General features: G+C 43.2%; 1 protein-coding gene across 1 annotated transcript in view; it reads right to left on the minus strand.

The window, feature by feature from the left end:
- Positions 1–4,066: 4,066 nt before the first annotated feature.
- Positions 4,067–21,430, minus strand: part of LOC146207427 (uncharacterized) — a 77,031-nt gene continuing 59,667 nt past the window's right edge. The window contains exons 9-18 of the mRNA XM_084587342.1: positions 20,822–21,027; positions 20,039–20,134; positions 18,162–18,232; positions 16,856–16,936; positions 16,112–16,219; positions 14,386–14,562; positions 11,955–12,152; positions 10,111–10,272; positions 9,384–9,482; positions 4,067–4,718 (exon numbers count right to left, since the gene is read on the minus strand). Coding sequence (XP_084443468.1) covers positions 4,558–4,718; positions 9,384–9,482; positions 10,111–10,272; positions 11,955–12,152; positions 14,386–14,562; positions 16,112–16,219; positions 16,856–16,936; positions 18,162–18,232; positions 20,039–20,134; positions 20,822–21,027 — 1,359 coding nt within the window. The 3' untranslated portion in view covers positions 4,067–4,557. The remainder of the gene's footprint in view (positions 4,719–9,383; positions 9,483–10,110; positions 10,273–11,954; positions 12,153–14,385; positions 14,563–16,111; positions 16,220–16,855; positions 16,937–18,161; positions 18,233–20,038; positions 20,135–20,821; positions 21,028–21,430) is intronic.

Raw genomic sequence — 21,430 nt, forward strand, 5'->3', positions numbered from 1 at the left:
TCTGTGTGTACGTGTTAAGATCTAAACACTTGAATACGAATCTAGAATTAACAGCATTGTGCTAGAATATGCACTAAATGATGATGTACATCTAGCAGCTCTTGGCCCAGATGTGTAATGACACCAACTGATGAAGAAGCCATACCACCGCCAAAGCGTACACCCACCCATAGATCATGTAACAGGAACACTAAAAATACCTCCGCACGCAGAAAAAAATATCACAAATGAAAATGCTAGCAGAAAAGTGCCCTGTAATACCTTGGATCTTTGGTGTACACATAAGTTAAGCAATAAATACTGCAAAATATACACAATAAGAAACAATGAAAAAATAATTGAAGAATATAACTTCATATACTAGCTCCAGAAAGAAAAACAGAGACCTCTGCACTGCCAACCAGAAATTGCAGACATCAGTTCACTGTCCGTCAAGAGACACAGAACAATATACTTTGCGCAAGTCTTGCAGAACACTTGTGTATTACAGCTCTAACCGACTCGGACATCGGAAGAGGGGAGGAGGTGAGAAGGGTGGAAACGGTGTTCTCTCAATACTGGCGTCTAAACTAAAGCTCTAAAATAAAAAAATGTTCACTAAGATGAGCAGATAAAAGAGAAATGGGACTGCCACGTGGGTCCAACTACAAAGATCAAAACAAACTTTGCAGTGCTCTTTTCGTCATGCAGAGCAGTGAATGAAAACTTTGGGCTGCGTTAGCAACATTCTGAAGTCCAGCCGGACTCTATTATATATCCCCCCCCAACGAGCATGGTTCACACAACACTTAAACAGGGAGAAGGGGAGTCTCTCTTGCTTCTATCCAACACGTTGACGTTGGGAGAATGGCGTCGGCTATAAGTAGGAGACCGAAAAAAAAGCTGCACACACCCTTTTGCACTTTGTACATATGCGTCAGCTTTGCTCGACACATACATGCTGGTATGCAAACAGCCAGGTAAGCCATCCAGACAATTAGCATAATTCCCACTAGACGTACTGTAGTTGGACTGCTCATGACTGGTGCCATACGTGCACGAGAAATGATGTCAAGTGCATCGTATACAATGCCTTCAGTTCGTGAATTCCATTATTCTGCCACATGTCCAGATTCAAAACCATTAAATGCCACAGAGGGGCAAACACTGACTGCTTCCAACTGTGGATTATTTTCTTATTTGTAATATTCAGCAACTTTCATCTATACTTCTACAACACTATTTTTAATGCAGCATTTATTCCTACAAGATTAAATGATGCAAATGATGTTATCGAAAGAAGTTGAATGCTCTCTCCCTCTGCACATGCATGCTTTCTGATGTGCACAAACTCTACACTTGGCAGCAGTCCTAGTTAGTTTGCGTAGTAGACTCCACCAAGTGCCATGTATTAACACCAGCAACCTAGTTAGAAAAGTTTCCTCAAATACAGTACCGCACTCAAACACGCACATATTAAGAGCAAAGCTCTTACTCTCTAATTCGCAATTTTAAAGGTCACGAAGGATATTGTTTGACCTCTAAACCGGAGGGGTGGGCTGATGTCGTACCACGCGACTCGCCACAGCTGCGCCGGCCGCCACCACTCACCTGATCATGTCACTAACCATGCGACTAACCACATGATGCACTGCTGCTTTACCCCCCCTCCCGTGCAATATATAAGCGCAGCAGCAACACCAAGCAAAACAATATGTAGCCTTGCTTAACTAGAGCATCTGCTCGTCTCGCAGGCTATAGGGGTTAAACCACTGCCAATTTTTCCTCTGCTGTTTATACGTATTAGAACAAACTTCCAAAATATGTCACTGTGTCTCCTCAGTAAGTAAAAATGAGATATAAATCAATGTGTTAGAACTCCGTGCGTGAACATGGTTGTGACATCAGTCAACAGCCAACGGCATCAAAAGGTAAAGCTCTTAGGCACTTGGTGTCATTCCTGTGCATGTATGGCACATTTATAAGTCAGCTAAACCAGTGAACAGATCTTTTTTTTCTTTAAGTGAGCACGAAACCAACCCATATCTGACTGACTATTCCAGTAGTAAAAGTTCATACTGGGCTTGTTTCATATTCTAGTAGGGGTCCTTCATAGCGTAACAAGAAAACACAATGAACGAGAGACCACTATTGTCCCATTGTCTGCTTTGTGTTACGTCACTGTGCTACAAAAGAATAGTAGTACAAACACCTGTAGAATAAAGTGTAAATAATGAGTGGGCCGAGTGGAAATTCTGTCATCGGGTACAAAAAAAAAAAAATAATAGTGTGCAGCTTTGCGACATCATCACCTGAATACGCCTATGAAGGCTTCCATTAAATGGCACAAGCTATATTGCAAGCTTCAATGCAGAAAATAAAGCCATTCAAAGCTCTCGTTATTTTCTGCTGTGTTTCAGACCAGTGATAACGTACATATATTTTCAATATACATGCAGTACAAGCATGTGGCACAGCGAGAAGAGATCTTATTTTGCCTTCATATCTCATTTGCCAGTTTTTGTCATAATTAAGTTGCATCAGTGGATTCTTTTTTTCAATAAAAAGAAAATAGCATTTTTTGGCTAATAAAAATAAAAGCACCCCTATTCAACATTTCTTTAATGAATGTGTGTCAGCAAGAATACCTACCAAGAAAAAAAAATATGAAAACACAAGTTCACTACATGCCAGTGAATTCCCACTATCTTTGGGCATGCTCAAACTTTTTCACAATACTTCTAACAATACACTGTTATTACCAAACCGGTCATGCATCACCTCAAGGACAGAACAGTCATGACACAGTCAACAACTATGTTCCACCCAACGATACTAACATAACTTCTTGCAGTCAACAAATGCTGTAATTGTGTTCATGAGAACCTCCTCAACACAGTGTTGTAGGCTAGACCCTAAAAACAACAGAATAAATAAAATGTCTTAATGAAGTGACCTAAACAAACACCGCCTTCCAAAAAATAAAAAAAAAAGGTACCCATTCAAATGACAACACTAAGTATAAACTACGACCAATAAAACCTCTCCCTTGAATAAAACATAAATATATATTTGTGAAAAAGGCAAAACAGCAATTAAAAGCAAAACCTCCCCAGCTTTCTGTACAATTTCAAGAAAAGAAAGTTAAAATTCAGCCCTAGGCCATTTATATAACGCACATTTTTCACATGAAGTACCCACACCTAAAACAACATCTGCAATTTGTATACCACAGCACGTGTTCATGATATATACAGCAGGAACAGTACCACTACCTCTCCAGCTTCGTTCAGAAATTGTGAAACTGAACCGCTTTAGACACCTATACGTTTCCAACTCAAGGCCTCTGTCACAGACGAGAAAATGATGTAGAAAAGACCCTGTGAAAAAAAAAGTGACAAAATAAAGAGATTCCCAACTACAAGAAACAGCTATGAACAGAGAGACTAGATGCGTTTCCCAAGGAGAGCCGGGCGATACAGACGTTCTGCCTCACTGCTACCTTCGTGAAAGAAGGCAACGTGATGCAGCGCCCAAATTGATCGCCCCATTCTGATTGCTCGAAACAGTGATCCAACACATGCCGGTTGGACACTGTCTATATATCTTTAAAGCATTCCCAGCAATTCATGCTTTCTGCAAAACGTGCAGAGAAAGCTCAATGAAGCCCAAGCAAGCGATCTCTCCATATACCGGTAGCCTTGGTGAGCACATGGTTGTAAAAATGAGCACTTTTGTCCCACTCATTTTGCGCAGGTTTCAGTAAACCAGAGGACAGGTACTGTTCCTCTACACTAAACACAGTAAAGCTGTGAACGTGAGCGGACAACCCTAAAAAAAAGAGGCAGACCATCACACAATACTTCAATGGGTACTGGCAACACCCTTGAGGAGCAACTAAAAGAAACGGATAAAAAATAATCAATGCGAGCGACTATACCGAGTCATTGCCGATAAAAAATGCGAATACAGGAAAGCAGTACTGAAGCCACAACAGCCACAGTTTAGAAGAGTGACTGGATCAAGAAATTGCACTTTTTTTTTTTTCTTTTGCAGCGGTTGTGGACATGCCACTTCTTTCTTGCACTTTTTCTTGTACACTTCAGCATAAATGCCTGTGAATGTCCCTCAATGTTTGACGCTTCAATTGTAAAGGTGTTTCTGCAAAAAGAACCAGCTCTGCAGAGCACCTCATCTGGCTGCACGAGTTGCTTTCATTTCTCCTATCCACAACTGCCTGCCCCATCATTGTGACACGCCTATAGTTTCAACATTAAAACATACATGACCCTAATGATTAAGGCAGAGCTAGACGGAAACATGCACACACACAAAAAAAAAGTGGCGGTCGCGGAAGGAGGACAGAGAAAGAGATTGACGGAAGACAAAAGGCTAGGCTAAGCAGGCTACCCAAGGACTTTCCCTTGGAGAGACCAAACCTGGCTTTCCCACATGGTCTTTGGTGGCAATTTAGGCATGCCAAAAAGGTGCGTTGTTTTCCTTTCGCGTTCTCGCCTCCCATCGTGGAAAAACGGCACTACTTCCACAGAAAGCGGCCTTCACACCATCGCTGGTTCTTCACTTTCCCGTCACCCAGAACTCTTCGAGGCGATTTCTAGCCTTGTCGAGAACGTCCACGCCAGTCTGGCCAGCTGGCTGCGGCTTCACCGGATCCTCCGGAGCCGTCTTGTGTGGAGACTCTTCGGGGGCAGCCTTTGGTATTGGGTCCACTTTGCCCTCTGTATTGTAGAAGAAAAGCAGCAGAAAGAGAAAGACAGTCATAAAAACAGTTTGTTTCAAGGCACTTAAATATTAAAAAGAACAGAGAAGAGAAACAAAAATGTCTTATCTTGGTGTTGGTGTCAGGGCAGAAAGCTGGGCTAGTTGGTGTCTCACGATTAAATAAAAGGTAAAGGATGAGTAAGCGTGAAATATTATAAGGCTGGCTGATACGCTGGTGCTATAAGGCGACTACCGTGTCTACCCCTTCAAGAATTATTACAAGAATAACCTCTACAGTATTGACGTGGATTCATAGTAAATAGTACTTTACTTTCGCTCTCATAATGAAGCCCCTTCGTTTCCCTATGTTAGCTTGCTGATTTTCTTCCGATAGTTTCATAGATAACATTTTGAATACTTATAAGGCATAAAAGGGGTTTAGCAAGGCCATATAAGAAAAAAAAGTTCACTGAAGCTTTATCGCATTTATTAAAGTCATGTCAATGTGCAGCATTGAAGCTACAAAAAAATAAAAAGTTCATATTTCAGTTTCTCAAATTTAATTTTTTTTTTACCACTCAACGGGAAAGGACTCAACGGGAAAATAATGCCAGAGCTTACACATAATAATGACCAACATTTATCTTCACATTAAGCCAAAAGCTGCTTGCACAGCAAATTTACTGATCAATTTATTTCTGCACTCCATGACGGTGCTGATGATAACATGTATTTTCATTACAGAATGAGGCACTTTTTCGAAACTGACATCCCATAATAACCTAATACTACCGTCACTAACTTGCATGAAAGTTCTTCCGCCAATCACTTGCTTTACACTGACAAGGAACAGAGTCCAAGAAGCTGTCAATGAACGTCTCGTCTATATTTCCGCCTTCTAGTTGATCAAATTTCTTCTCAGCGCTGCTGGCTTCTTATCCTTCGGACGACGCATGAAGCCTACCTGAACATTTTCGCTTCAAACAATCTAAGCAGACTGGTCTTGCTGACGCATAAACTCTGCCCTCTTCTTCTACCAATTCTTTACAAGCATAAAGGACTGCTCCAGGTCGTCGTCGTGCTGAAATACCTAGATTGTTGGATGCCTGTGGAAGAAAGTCCCAACAAGTGCCTTCCCAACCATTGCCTGAAAAACCTCTTTGTTCACGAGATGACACTTTGAATTCAGTGCAAGAGACCAACACCACAAGTAGAGAACCAACCCCATGCTGTTACGTTCCTGCCTATGTGAGTTAACATTAAAAATTTATAGTGAGGCACACGTAAAACCTGTTTCGGGCAACATACACAAAAAAATGCCATCAATCCCGCACGACACAAACTTTCCTTCATTTAATGAAATTACTGTTTTTAACTGGCACCTATCTCTACCAAGTGTTCACATGCCTATATCACCCTGGAAGCCCAATTCTTCTTACAGACGTGCGTCTTCCGAGCTAGGTCTTGCTGTTTAATTCGGCTAATGACACATGACACTTGTTATTCTTCGGAAATGTAAATAACAGACAGGAGATTTTTTTTTTGCTAGCGCAAACGATGGTGTTTCCTAACAACTTAGTCCGTTGACCTATCGTGTCCAAGTGAAGATTGAAAAACCAAGCTCAAGCATCCTCTGAATGTTTACCTCCTTAAAACATGCAAATAAGCTGACTGTGCTCCTCTGAAACGGTGGTGGTGTTTCATCGTAGAGTGGTGACTGCTGACAACTGCCATTTCAAGAGTTTTGGAGATATTATGGTTACATTGGACTCTTGTCCATTTGTTATAAAAATGTGAAGCGATACATAAATATATATGTAAAATGTACGAATTTAAAATGACAGCAAGTTAATAAGAATTTAGAGCAGGCAGGAAATGAATGCGACAGGAAGTGCCCGTCAAAGGGAAATGATAAAAAATGAACTGAAGAAGACAGAGCCATGCCTCAACAACTTCCAGGCTAAAGAAGAGAGCAGTACCGCAACAGATTACTCAAAAATAGCAGATGCTTATTTTATTTAGAAAATATTTTTAATTCATACGAAAAAAAAAAATGATTTTTTTATTATTATTATTGAACACTGACATTAAACAGAATCGGCCAGTTACGGAAGCTACAGTTATTACATGCTTCTTGCTGGTGCCTGTAAATGCCACGATTTATGAAGTTCCATATGCAAAAATGAGCCATGGTCAACTATTATACAATTTGATTCCACTAACAAAAATTCCCAGTCTACGCCATACACACGGCTTGCTCGCCTGGCATAAACTTGCCGGGTATGAAACTACAGGGCTACTGGCGGTTTAGTTTGCCGCATAGTTAGCCAGCCCACATGCAAAAGGAAGACATGGAAGTTAGCTGCATAGTGATCTTTGACCTCCCCTTGCAGCCGACTACTGGTCTTAGGTAACTGCGACTGTGTCATTGCGTGTATGTTGCTTTTGGCTGCAGGCACTGCTATGCCTTCTCACATGAAGTAAGTTGAGTTGAAATTACACAAAGCAAGTTCTCCAGGAGCGTTATTTGCTTGAGGTGTATACTACAGAAACTTTGTATACCAAACATCAGTTCAAACCAAATAGTTTCTAGCCCTTTGCTGTCTGGCTGAATATGCGAAATTATCGAACACAATTTGCACAAGCCTAATGAAATAGTACTTTGAAGTAGCTCCTCCACTGACAGCGAGATAAGCTTCACAAAGGGTACAAGCTGCTCTACCAATTGGAGGTCTGCATTTGGAACTGCTTTAAGAATTTTAAGAAAAATATATTTAGCTCATGAATGATACATTAATGAATGCTTCAATAACACTGACATCAGTTCAGTTCAGGCGTTCAGTCGTGTCCGACTCTTCGTGACCCTATGGACCATGTCACGCCACGCTTTCCGGTCTCTCACTATCTTCTTAACATCACATAGCTTCATCTGCAATGCCTCGAGAATGCCATCTAACCATCGCGTTCGCTGCCTACCCCTTCTCCGGCGACCCTCAACCTTTCCCAACATCAAATCTTTCTCCAGCGACTCCTCTCTTCTCATCAGATGACCAAAGTAGCTGAGCTTTAACTTTAGAATTTGACCCTCCAATGAGCAGTCAGGGTTTATGGTCGACAATATCGACTGATTTGATCTTCTGGCAGTCCAAGGAACTCTTAAGAGTCTTCGCCAGCACCACAATTCAAACGCGTCAATTCTTCGGCGGTCAGCCTTTTTCACAGTCCAACTCTCGCATCCATACATCACAACTGGAAAGACCATAGCACGGGTTATACGGATCTTGGTTGGCAGACTAATGTCTCTGCTCTTTACTAGGCGGTCAAGGCTAACCATTGTTCTCTTTCCCAGAAGCAGGCGTCTCCTAATTTCATGGCTGCAGTCTCCTTCCGAGGTAATCTTGGCGCCCAAGAACAGAAAATCTGTCACAGCTTCCACTTCTTGTCCATTGATGCTCCAGGACTTGATAGGGCAAGACGCCATGATCTTCGTCTTTTTAATGTTCAGTTTAAGCCCAAACTTCTCACTCTCTTCTTGTACGCGCATCAGAAGTCTCTTGAGTTCCACTTCACTTTCTGCCATTAAAGTGGTATCATCCGCATATCTAAGGTTGTTGATACATTTTCCAGCAATCTTCACTCCAGCTGAAGACTCGTCCAGGCCGGCCTTCCTCATGATGCACTCTGCATATAGGTTAAATAGGCAGGGCGACAGTATGCAGCCTTGCCTCACCCCTTTCTCAATCGGAAACCAATCAGTAAGACCATGCCCAGTTCTGACTGTGGCCTCTTGCCCTTCATAAAGGTTCCTGAGGAGACAGATGAGGTGAATTGGAACTCCCATCTCTTGGAGAGCTTGCCATAGAACGCTGTAATGGTTACCTTAATGTACAACCATTTCCTTCTTTTTCACGATATCAATAATATTTGGTTCTCTAAGCTAGCCAGATCACCTTCACCATTGCTCACAGTGAAAATATTTGAGAACCTGTACAGGACATTATGACTCAGCACCAGGAAAAGTAGAGCACATTTAAAGCTTTATTCATTCAAGCTCGAAGTGCATGCTATGAAATAACCACTGAACAAGAAACCATTTGTTCAGTGAATATGTGTTAAAACACATGTGTTAAAAATCAATTAAAAAGAAAAGGACCTGTAAATATACATCAAAATTTCAAGACAATTTGACACGCGGCAGAACCAGCTAATCAATCAGTTTTGCAAGAGTGCTGTCGCCCTTGTCATGAGCAAGAATTGCAAAACACTGAAGGGGCACAACACTTTATGGCGACTCTGACAGGCACTGTGCATACTAGGATGCCACCATGAGAACAGCAGCACAGTAATGAATAGAAAAAAGAGAGAGTTGTATGTATTTAGGAGAATCCCTCCAGGTAGAGCAACCTCAATCCCATTTACTCCTTTTATCATGTTTACACTCCCTGAAGCAGAGTAAATTTGGAGCAATGTGTAGTAAATTGTAGCAATAAAAAATGTCATGCTGTAACATCTTTCCCACTTTGAGTCATCTACAAAGCTGGCCTTTTCCTGAAATTTGTAGCCACCCCGTTTAACTTAGCCAGTAAAGCAACCAGCGAGCACACGCAGTGGTGGCCCCAGATTTGAGCTCTGGACCAGAATTTACTGTTCTTCAAAAGCAAACAATGAAAATGACTGCTAACCAGGAATGGCGGACTCCATCTTAGGTGGAGGTGCTGGCTTTGGGGCAGTGTCAATGATGGGTGCACAGGTGGTCCCCTTAGCCTTCCCTGGCCAGTCACCTGAGCGAGATAGCAGGTCAAGGTGCAGCAGAGAAGAACAAGGTAACCCTGTGTTAAGCTAACCAAGACACACACACACAAAAATATTGCTTAACGATAGCAAATGCAGGTAACTTGTACATAACAGTCCAGGCTGTCACCCCCTTGGCACTTAGTAACAATACCACAAAGAGGTAGAGGCAATACTCAGTGCTTATCTGCTCTTAAACAATGCCAGCCTAAAAGCTCGTTGCTGGGGGTGAACATGTATGTCTACCTGACATGATTTGGCCACATTTAAGCATGCAATAAAAAAGCAGCAGAAAAAAATGCAACGGAGCAAGGTGAAGCTGGCACATGTTTTTGCTTCTAAAGCTGGTAGCAATAACAGGTTACATCAAAATACCAAAGTAAAAGGATCTTAAACCAATGCTCTTAAACCAATGCACAAGAGAAAAACTACACTCTGATCAAAATTTTTGAAAACTTTTAATGATTTGAGATACCATGTATTAAAAGGCATTTGGGTAAAAAGAAAGTAAGGATCATAATTAATCACCTCGCCTATAATGCATTTCAACACTGGTAACATGTTGACTGCATAAAGCTTGTTTTGGAAATTGGCAAAGCCCCCTTTATGGAAGCTTACCAGCAGGCGACTGTCCATCGGTCCACTCGAGGCCTCGTCCAGTGTCCAGAGGAACCGTCCAGGTCTCGGGGTCAGGTGACTTGACTCCAGTCACCTCCTCAGGCGACTTAACCGTTGTCAGTGGCACGGGACCAGACTGGGGCTCTGGCAGTGGTGATGGACCTAAAAAAGCATGCAAGGGATTAGAAGCAGTGCTACCATAATCAATTAAAGGAACACTAAAGGGAAAACCTGTGCACACAAGAATTGATGGTAGGCCGATAGATTGACCCTTTAGGGGCAGTACTAGTGTTCTTTGTCTACAATGAGAAAATGACTGTGTGGCTGAGAAGACCACTGTAAAGTTCCTGGTTTCCTCTTTGGTTCAAATGCTCATGAAAAGCTCTCCCCACTGATTATACAAGTTTTTGTTACAACATTCATCAACAGATGGCACCACTACAGTCAGCCACAAAAAGCATAGAAGGCGTCACCTGACTGAATGTGTTTCTTCTCTTTTTCGTCTACTGATTCAGCTGGGGCACAGTCAAGACAGATGCCCGTCCGCTGCAAAGAGACTAGCCACTATACCATCATCGTCATCACCATCACCACAAAGTCCAGTTCATCACTCTTGAATCGACTGGCAGCCTCACCGTTCAGAAAAAGTGCAAATGACCTGGAGAGCTTGTTGTATGGTTTGCACGTCTCAAGCTGCTATGCCCAACATCGAGTACATTTTCGTGTGAAAATGATGAGCCAATCACGTCCAGGACAATATTCACTCGACCAAGTGCAGCTGGAGGAATTCTTGAAGGGCACTGCTATGGTCCTTTGCTTTTTATGTAATTTTTGGGCCTATCCCTACTCCCTTCTTGATGCAAGTGGCATATCTGCACTCCTGAGACACTAATCTCTCTGTCAAGGAGGGCTCTGCACTCCACTTTGGCGTCTTTTTAAAACGTCATGCTTCGAAAAGGTTCTGCTACAAGTCCCAAAACACAGGCAGCAATAGCGGTGGATCTTTGGCGATGGCACGGATAAAAAGAAGCCTCCCACATTGCATGCGTGCACTGTACAAAGCATGCCGACAATACAGGGCACACACTATAACCAGGAAAGGAAGGCTACGCCTTTGGTTCGTACCTCCGTTCCACGATTTCTCGCCGCAAACCGCATCTGATACCAGTGAGCATGAGTCAAGTCTAACTACTGAGCTATCAGTAGCCGCATATCCGATATTTTACTAGCTATACACAGCCTTTATGAAATCTGTGACAGTGTGGCACTACAGAAAATATCCTGTCATGTTCGAAGCTTAACTCCAAAAAACAGTCCCCCAATGGCTTTTGCTTGTCACCTTTGCCTGCCATATTATTTCAGGTAATGTGCAAAGGTACAAAGCATGGATGCACACAAAAACTAACAGCACGAGGTAAAACACATATAAGTGAACTGAGGTTGGATCCTGTTACCTTGTTAGTCACATTTTGAAATAAAAGGAAACTGACGAGTCATGCCCGTGCTAACGTCAGAAGGTTCAACTACTTCACAGTCAATATGGCGCCCATCATTTGTTGGAATATAATCTTCATTGGTTGGAATAATTGGCACAATGCTCTTACCACCTGCTTCAATGCCCCTTTAACTGATGCGTTAGGTTGCAAGGGAGTAGCACTTTGCGATCCTCAAAGACTCAGTCTCAGTGGAATTCATTTAATCCTAAGCAGCTACCAACAGAAGCTGGTAATTTTGCCAGACAAGATGGTCAAAAGAGGGCTCCAGTTATGCTCACTTGAAGCTGGCTTGCGTTTAACGAGGCACAAAAAATAAACAAAAATAAAAAACTTTTTTTTTCCACATACTAGCCATGTCGGCTGAAGCCAGGGCCGAGGAGCTGGCACTGGAGCCATTCATGGGCGGCAGGCTGCTGGGGCGCACCGCATCCGACTTGCGCTCCGAGCCAGACCCGGGAGTGGCTGCCTCCACGCTCTCGGCCGGCGTCGTCGCCGGAGGCACCAACACACCGTCCTCACTGCCACCACCAGCGTCCTCCGCCTTGCCTGCACCCACGTCAGGTAAGCACACTGTTCCCTGGCACTCGACAAGAGTTGCTTAACAGTCACTATGTGGTCGCGCTTTTGCAGCGCCACAGCGTACATCTCCATTACATGTGCTTCCTACACAGGCAACCTATATTTTCTTCCCCTCTATCCCATGCCACCTGCCTTTCGCTGCACCACACTGTGCCTAGCACACTGCTGTGTTTGTTCTTGCAACTACAAGATACACCAACACCCCTCTGTGGCACTGTCCGCAACTAAGTCTATTGTGTCAGATGTCTTCACATAACAGTGTCATGTCATGGTGATGGCACACTGATATTTTGAGGTGTAAGCACACTGCAAGGATATAAAGAAACTAGTGAAAACTGTCTCATTTTACTGGATGGTGGAATCCTGAACACTTCACAGACTTAACGCAAGTTGTATGCTAGTGCTTTTCATGCTCTGGTCACACCTCTTGCACAACAAACCATCTAACGATGTTTTATGTTTAAAGCACTGTTCTGCGATCACTAACATGACCTCCCAACACCAAGAAATGAAAAATTTTGTCCAGTCAGACTACTGGATACACTGAACAACAATGGAACTGCAGAAGTGGAAGCCACGGAGTGAGATTTGGCCCCATAGTTTCGAACTGTTTCTCGGCTTTTGTGAGAACCTATGCAATTGTTTAGCGAGCATGCACTAAGTCGGGTAGCTCTCTGCCTCTTGAGGAGCTTTCAAAAATATGTGAGTCAGTGTGAGCACGCTACAAAAGGTAACCAGAATCACATGCATTTCAGTGTGTGGTAAAGTACTTTTCAGCCGCTCTCAGCACACGTAACAGTGCAAACAACGCACAGCAGTGCAAAATGGAGCATCAAAATGCAAAGACAAAGTAAAGCAACCTAACTAAAACCTCTCAAAATTGCTGCACCAGATGCAATCTTTCCCCTCATCTTCTTCTCGACATCAGAGTAATCATTCCTCAGCAATTTTTTAGATGACTTTTAAAGTAGCCTGCGCATTCATTTATGTCGACCGCCTTTGCCTTAAAGGAGCATAGAGGCCAAATGTTGATGGCATTTTTCTTCTTGTTAATGATGCGCAAGACATTCATGTATATGGATCACCACGGGGTATAATTTGTAATTGAATTTTTGTTTTTTTTTTTTTTTTACTAGTTTTAATTTTGGTTTTAGCAGCTGAGAGATGACTGTAGCGTCACAATCAACTCTAGGTCAAGCGCGGCATGAAAAGAACAGCGATATAATTGCCGACTTTTCCTTTGTGTTTCCTGTTCTTAAAGGGCCACTGTCCAGGGAAGGCCCTTTTAGGCAAAGGAGCCCAGTGTTTCAATCAGGTACCGGAGATAGTCTGTGCAAAATTCTACAGTGACACGCGCGCCGCAAAGCATCGAAAATACAATTCAAAGCTCTCTCATGCTCTCCTTTGAGAAGCCAGCTTCACCGCTTCCTGCGCTGGCCCGACGGGCCCCGATAATGACGTACGTACCGTGAACGACGTCCATTAGTCCGTCTCGCTGACTGACGGGAGTGGATGGGTGTCTACCGCTCGCAGCGCGCTTTTCCCTCGCCACGGCCAGACTGAATCCAGTGGCGCGCGCTCCCTCGACCGTTTTTTTTTTTTCACGCTCGCGGAGAGCCACGCCCCACCTCCCGCCAAACGCGGAGGAGGAAGGGGAATTTGTATTGCGGAGGCTAGACGACCTCGGGCAGGAGAGTGAAAAACCTTTGCGAGGGAACGGAAGGAGAGAGGCAGGATAGAATCGGGTGATTGCGGTGGCTGTAACTGCGTTATTAGTTACTCTTTTCAAAAACATTTTGCGGCCTTGCGTTCCAGGGGCGAAGTCTCACAGTCACCGGGGAAGAAAATATTTTCGACCGGAGGGTGGACAGTGGGCCTTTAAGACAGGCTGGCTTTAGCGTTGTAGTAAATTCAAATGACACAGAAACAATTATGTCGCCGTTTTTTTTTTTGTTTTTTTTTTTCCCTTCCTCACATGACCTAGACTTGACTGACTTCACAGCCATCACTGGGCTGTTGAAACCAAAACAGGTGGGAAAAAGAAAAAAAAAAATCTATTATAAATTATTCTGCGGTTGTAGGCGAATATCGCATGGTGGTCCGTGTGCGGTAATGTCTTGTGCATTTTTACAAGAGAAAACTCAAACCCAAAAATCAGGTGCCTATGCTCCTTTAAGGGGCTGGGCTAGCTGTGGGTTACCTGTTACATCTCGCTGCTTGCTGTCTTTCTCCTCGCCCTCTGGCTTCCCCTGCGGCTTGAGCCAGATTTTGCCGTCCTGCTCATTGACAGCGGCCGATGCAGGCCGAACCACGGCCCGAGGTTTCGCAGCAGGGGGAGCGGCACTCTCTTGCAGTGGACGCCGTGGTCTCGAAGCTCCTGAGCAAATGTTTAGTATTGACATCCACAAATCAACATCCAAACATCCAAAGAAAACACTGATTCAATGCAAATGGCAGCAAAATAAATTAAAGTAAAAAATGAAAAACAAAAAGGAATGAAGGCAATGACCTCAGGCTACCCACGACCTGACACAAGTGCCGAGAAGTAATTGTGAGGGAGGGCGTGATTTTTTTATTTTTTTCCTGGCACGTACGAGATTCTCAATAATCCCTGTGGTGGAAGATGTGATGTGTAGCAGTATATACCCTGAATAATTCACTACAGAAGAAACTGCACCTCAGAATTAGATATGGCTGCCCAAAGCAAGCAGCTAGTACATGCCATCACTAATGGATGCGTGGCGCAGCAAGGTTGTGCCAGCCAATAAGTCTCCGAGAGAACAGCTCGCTGCTTCTTCACTCAAGTCAACAAGTGATCAGATAAAAACGTGATGCCGCACTGTTTTATAGCTAAGGACTATGTCAAGTTGATGTTAATTTTGACAGATCTGGAAAGGAGTGCCAGTTAGGTTGTGTGCATTCCATATTTGCAATACAGTAATTTTTCAGTTACTTCATTTTTTGATAACTGTATTGGATGTTAGCTGTCTCTGAAATCATAAGATGATATACCCACTGCATTAAAAACATCCATGCCTACAAAGTATTAGATCATGTATATATTTATCAAAATAGCCAAGTTTCTTTTTTTTTTTTTTTGCATAAACAGCTGAATCAGTAGCTTTTCCTTAATTACTAATTAGTTACCCAAAGCACAATGTCTGGCATTGTACAGTTTTGCATCATGCCCCGTGGGCAAAAATTCCCTGACCATCACTTTGCACAGTCACTTCGCCCGGCACCCCACCCCACTATTGATTCTTTCATAGCCACCTTTGCATTGCCTTTTATGTACTCTAAATCAAAAACTGGGCTGTGAAAATTCCCAAACATAGTAATTATTGGCAGTTGATGGCAGTCTTAGATTTCAACTGTCAATGTGAAAGCCCTTAAAGCCCTTCGCTTAACTGGCTACTCGTGCAAAGGAAAAATGGTGGCACAATAAAACAGGTTTCTGCTGAAGTAGTCATAAAGCCAGGTCAGAGTGCTGGGAATGACAAAATGAACCGAGAAAATTCATATTCATCCAACATACAGTACTTAAAAGAAAACGACATATTTTCTTTAGCACTTAATTTTGTTGTCTTATCCATATGCATTGCCGGTAATGGTTAGCTAGGTGAAATTTATTTAAGAAAATAAATAACTCGTTATCTACACAACGAAAAGATTTGCTTTTTCTTTTTTTTTTCTTTTTTCTTCTTCTTTTTTTTTTTTGAATATAAGAATAGCTTCAATTCTACCAGTTAGCATTCAATTTTTTGTCGCAGTGCCTTTCAATGAAATACACAGGTAGGCACGCCCAAATTGCAACACCTTTTAAATTACACCCAACAAGCAGGCACATCCGAGTTGGTTAAACTTGCGTATGCAGAAGGAGTAAAACACCTGAAAGTCAGCCTCAGTTTTGAGTTCGAACCACTTGCCTGTTTTCTTGTCGGTCTCGGCCATCGGCGTTCGCCTCTGAGGCGGTGATGAAGCTGCCCTCGTTCGCGATGAAGCAGCTGTCTTGGCCCCGTCATCATCATGCTTTGCTGGACAGTGGAACATATGCCGCGTTGAGTGCCTAAACTTAAGGTGCAAAGTCGACTACACTGCTTGAAGCATAGAAACTGCCCCGCCTCAATTCGTGACTGTGTACCCAGTGTTAGCGGTCAATAGTCTGCCCTATTGCTAGTTCTTTTTACATAAATATTTCTCAGAGGAGCTTGCAAGATAGCTGCTCTCAGCTCAACCCATCTGCATCAAACTAAATGGCCAGGATCAAATGCAAAGAACCAGACGTGAGCTAGAAGGCATTCTTTCACATTTTTACATTTGCCACCACACAAAGCAAGAAAGGTAAAAGCACATCAACATACTGCTCCCAGCTGGTGAGCCAAGTGGCAAAGTTTGTTTTATAATTTGAAGAGCAACGGAAAAAAAAAAAAAAGTTCCTCTATATTTGCATCTTGGATCTGATGGCTACAACAGGAAGTGCGTTAAGCAGAGAATCTGAGGTGGTTGTATTCATGCATGCATACATCTGAGTATTCATGTTTAGAATGCAGTGGAATGCAGCACATTTTACACGCCCTTTCTCCCCATCATGTTCAAGCAGCAATAGCGAAAACCCGAAATATGAACACTATGACACCGTATCAGCAGACGTAGCTTGAATGACTCCTCACCAGGTGTTTTCGGAGACGTCTGCTTCTGTCGAGTGGTAGCCGCAGGTTTGGCTGCCGGTGAAGCTTTGCGTTGGTTGCCAGCTAGTGCAAAAAAAGGTTAGAAAAAAAAAAAAACAAAAAAAAAACAAGAATATATGCTAACACAGAAAAATGTACTTGTAACCTTGCCTGAATCGGTTACACTTACTGTCTTGGCAAAGACAGCGTGTAGGTAACAGTGAGTTATCATGACTAGTATACTGTTAACCAGTGTCTGCCAAAAACCCCAGATGAATACTATGGTACACTAGCAAGTGCTGATCTGCAGAGTGAAGTGCTTGAAAACACACAGAAAAGCCCCAGGAGAATTAAGTGCATAGTCTGTAATGTCTCGGCAGCATACAGCACAAAAGAGTTAAATGCTGAGGAAACACAGGTGTAAATTGACTGAAAAATGAATTCCAGAAGCCACAAAGGCAATAAATCAGATTCTGGCACTAGTACTACTGTAGCGATTCCACCTCTTGAGCCACTTACTTGTAAACTGCAAGTGCGCTTTTTATCTAGAACATTTAGCAAACTGCAAATTCACAGACTTTTCACGCATCTCCTAGACCAAAACATACATTGACAGCAGAGCGTCAACAACATGTTACAGACTGAACGGTTGTGCTAGGCCTTACAATACATACTGCATCAGCTCAGTCTCAACAAAGTGACATGTTGCAAAAGGCAGAATCATAGCAAAGACAGGCAAAAAATGAAACAAACTGCATTTTATACAATAACACACTACAGTTGCTAATGCATGTGCGTAGAGGCCTCACAAAAGTGAGAGCATGATAAAGCGCTGCAATGTGTTATCACTGCCATCCCTGTCTATATTCAATACTGTGCTCTCACAGGAGCCAAAAAAGTCCAAGGTTCAAAGGCAAGATAATTCAAGCGTGAAACTCTTCACATTATCTTTCCCGGGCCACAGACACTTAAGATACTGCTATCTCGACATGTCACACAGGTCTGCAATTCAACGCCCACTGACAACGTTCTGACAATGAAGGATTGGACGGTCTGATAACAAACAACTCACGAGCAGCCAAAAGCCATGGGCAAACTTGTTTGAGATCATTGTGCTAGCACACTAGCACACTAGGGGTTGCAAGCTGTGAAGAGCCCAAGCCACAATGGGTATAGCCTGTATAGTAGCTCGAGTATTCCATCGCGCAAAGCTCATGACTCTGGCAGCCACTACGTATACTACAATGCAAAAAGGCACGACTGCACTGAAGATCGAGCAGAATGGCAAAAAGTTTGGATTGGAACGCACCTTCAGCTTTAACCGGCGACACTGCTTTCGTTGGGCTCTTCTTCTCTGAAGCATCAGCAGCGCGGCCAGCCCTAAATCAGGAGAACAATCATAATGTGACAAAATTCAACAATGGTGCTAGATTACATAAGACCTCATGTTCCTTTATATTCGCAATTAGTTTTCAAAGCAACACCTTTCCTGTGAGCTACCTAAACAAAAACTAGCACCTAGCTCTTATATGTGGATCAAAACACAGCTGGCTAACCATAATACCAATTATGAAAATTACAGCAGTGGTTATGAAGTACACAAGGCTATACAGAGCAATGTGGAATGACAATGTTTCTTTTCTGTGCAATATACAGTCAAACCCACTTATAACAATACCAGTTTTAACAATATACCTTGGCTGACTGCCAAGAGGCAGTTGGCAGTAGATAATTAAATAATTAATTAATAACAATGGGAAGCCACTGCACTGTCAGGTTTGCCACGTGTTCTATGGTAAAATGAACTGCTTATTACAATGGTGTCATAACATATTATCGGTTATAACAATAAAATATTTTTCACTGAAAATCAACAAAAACGCGGAAATACGGCGACCACAAAAGTGCGCCTGTACGTGGAGACGCCGACAACGTCGATGCAGCGACAATAAAAAAAAAGAAGAAAAAACCATGACCGAGCGCGTCGAGCCAATGCGTTCATCGGGTGCGCCTGGGAAGCTTGCATGCCGCGGAGACGCAAGGGAGGACAAAACACTTCCTCATGCTGAGGAGGAGGGATACCGTAAGGCGCTGCTAGCGTCCTCATGTCCTCTGCACGGTGGAGCAGTCCATTTTGAGGGTGTGCTGACCGTGATGCACTGCACTATCCTCTCCAATTTGCTTTGTGCAGGCCACCGCTTCGCGGTTGCACATGTTTTGTGGCAGATGCGCAGCAGCATTCGTGCACGTCTTTCTAGCGTAGTTCTCCTAATGTGCCATCATCGTTGGCACGATCTTGCTGGCCTGGATTTTCAGTGAACAGCAATAAAAGATTGTCCGAGAACGCCAACTGCCGCCAGACTTGAAGATCTCACCCCTGATGGCAGTGCAGCTAATTTTTTGAGCATGGGCAGAAGTATAGCTACTCCACCATCATGAACTGCTTCAGGAAGGCGGAAGGTCGCGAAGCTCCTGCTGACACAGCGATGACCAAACTTTGGTCCACAGTGAGCGGTAGTGACGGCAACGCGTCGGGACTTGAGGAATTTTTACATGCCGACGATACAGTCGCGGATGCCCTGCAGAAAGATGTCGGCCAGATTGCCATAAAACAGACAACGCTTACGGATTATGGGTTTCTTCCTGCTAAGAAATAAAAAGTGTAAGCTACCTCGTCCTCATTAAATGTGTAGCTTATAATGTTTTCTTTCTTTTGGCCTAACCCGGTTATAACAATGATATTTCCATGGCACTTTAATATTGTTATAAGTGGGTTTGACTGTAACACACTACTGTGTCAACATTAGTACTGAAAAGGAAGAAAAACTCCAGTCAGAACTCCTTTCCACTTTTTGACATTCACAAACACAAATCCTTATCGCATGGGGATAAAAACGCAGAGCTCATGCAGCTCACACTTTGCAGAACACAAACACGTACTGCAAGCCTGGTTGAAGCAAACACAGACATCTCATACGAGGTTAAAATTATATGCAAACCAGGTTTATGCCTAATTACTCAAGCTTGCAGGACTTCTGCAAAGTTACTAAACATACGGTAAAAAAGACCAAATGTGAAAGACCCTACTGTTTTTATATCATGAAAAGAGAAGTATTGCGTCTTGAAACAAAATGCTTCCAAGCATAAACTATAGGTGTTCAGTCCAGATACAAAAGCAGCACTCACTCAGTATCTGTCTTTTCTCTCCTCTTAGCGGACTGAGATCGGTGGATAGAAGCTGGAGCAGGCCGTTCCCTGGGAGGCGTCTTCGCAGAAACTGGCCTGCATGGACATACACAAGTTAACCTCAGCCAAAATGCTGAGAAAGGAAGACAAGGATATTATAGTTGTGGCAGAGATAAAGCAAAGACACATACAGGGAACCCTACTGGGGAAACACTGTATGAGAGAGTCATGAAACATTAAAAAACCTACTGGGGAAAAACCACATGAGAGAGTCATGAAACGATACAAACGACTGTTGTCTCACACAATATGCGTCAGCCACTAGGTTTTTTAAGTAAGTAACTTCAATTCGGCTACATTTCAACATACCCTTTTAGACACTTGGGTGTAAAGCAAACGAATGAAAAAGAACTGCAGTGGTTTAATGTGGCTAAACCTAGCGTTATGGGTCAAAGCACTAGTAGTTTGGCTGTCTTCTCGCCTGCTGTTGTTTATGCCGCATTAAGTGGGACAATTAAACTTCGCTTTTAAGGGTATAACAAGACAGCATTATTGGCTCCCACTTGAGGATCCTCGTTCATGTACTACATTCATTTTGTTACCAATCTTTTACTTTGTGCCTCTATCATACAACACATACTGATTAGTATACAGTCGTAAGCTACCAGATTGCATAATTTAAACAGTGCATGAGAACACGTGCACTTCCATGTCAAAAAAGCATTGCAATGTGAATTTACACGGCCAAAGACGGCGGGAAGTAAAATGGCCAAATACACTTGCCTTGGTGTGTGTGCAAGCGCCAGGGCAGCGAGGCTGGCGCTCGAGTCCAGCTTGGCCCACAGGGTGGTCCCATGCGCTGTGGACGGCCCTCCCGTCTGAAGGGCTCCGGCACGCGACCGGCTGCGGTACTCGTCAGCCATGTGCAGCCGCTCCACCACCTCGGTGTACCACTGGTTGGGGTCCACCACCGGTTGAGCCTCCGCCATCTTCAGAGTGAAAAAAAAATGGGCAAAACTAATAGTGACACTGCATTATCCCCTGTCAGAGAGTAGTCCAACAAAATGCTGTTGACTGGAGCTAACTTGAACTTCTTGACAATTTTTCGGTATTCAAAGCCATCGATAGAGAAGAAGATTCATCAACTGGCAACCAGTTGTAGAAAAGTTTAAAGAAAAAAAAACATTTTGGCTTCGCTATGAGAGCCTTACTCAAGGCTTCACTAGCAGAGCTGAAATCTGGCCAACAAACTTGACGGCAGGAACAAAAATATTTTTTAACTGGGAAATTGTTGGCTAGCGTGCAGTGCAACACTAGGCAACAGTCTGTAGAATGCCAAGACTTTGATCCTAACAGGCTGAGTGAAGTTCTTACTAAACGATGTTTACCAGC

This window comes from Amblyomma maculatum, chromosome 1 (assembly GCF_055883805.1).
Source record: "Amblyomma maculatum isolate TAMU_Amacu chromosome 1, ASM5588380v1, whole genome shotgun sequence".
In the NCBI taxonomy this organism is placed as follows: domain Eukaryota; kingdom Metazoa; phylum Arthropoda; class Arachnida; order Ixodida; family Ixodidae; genus Amblyomma; species Amblyomma maculatum.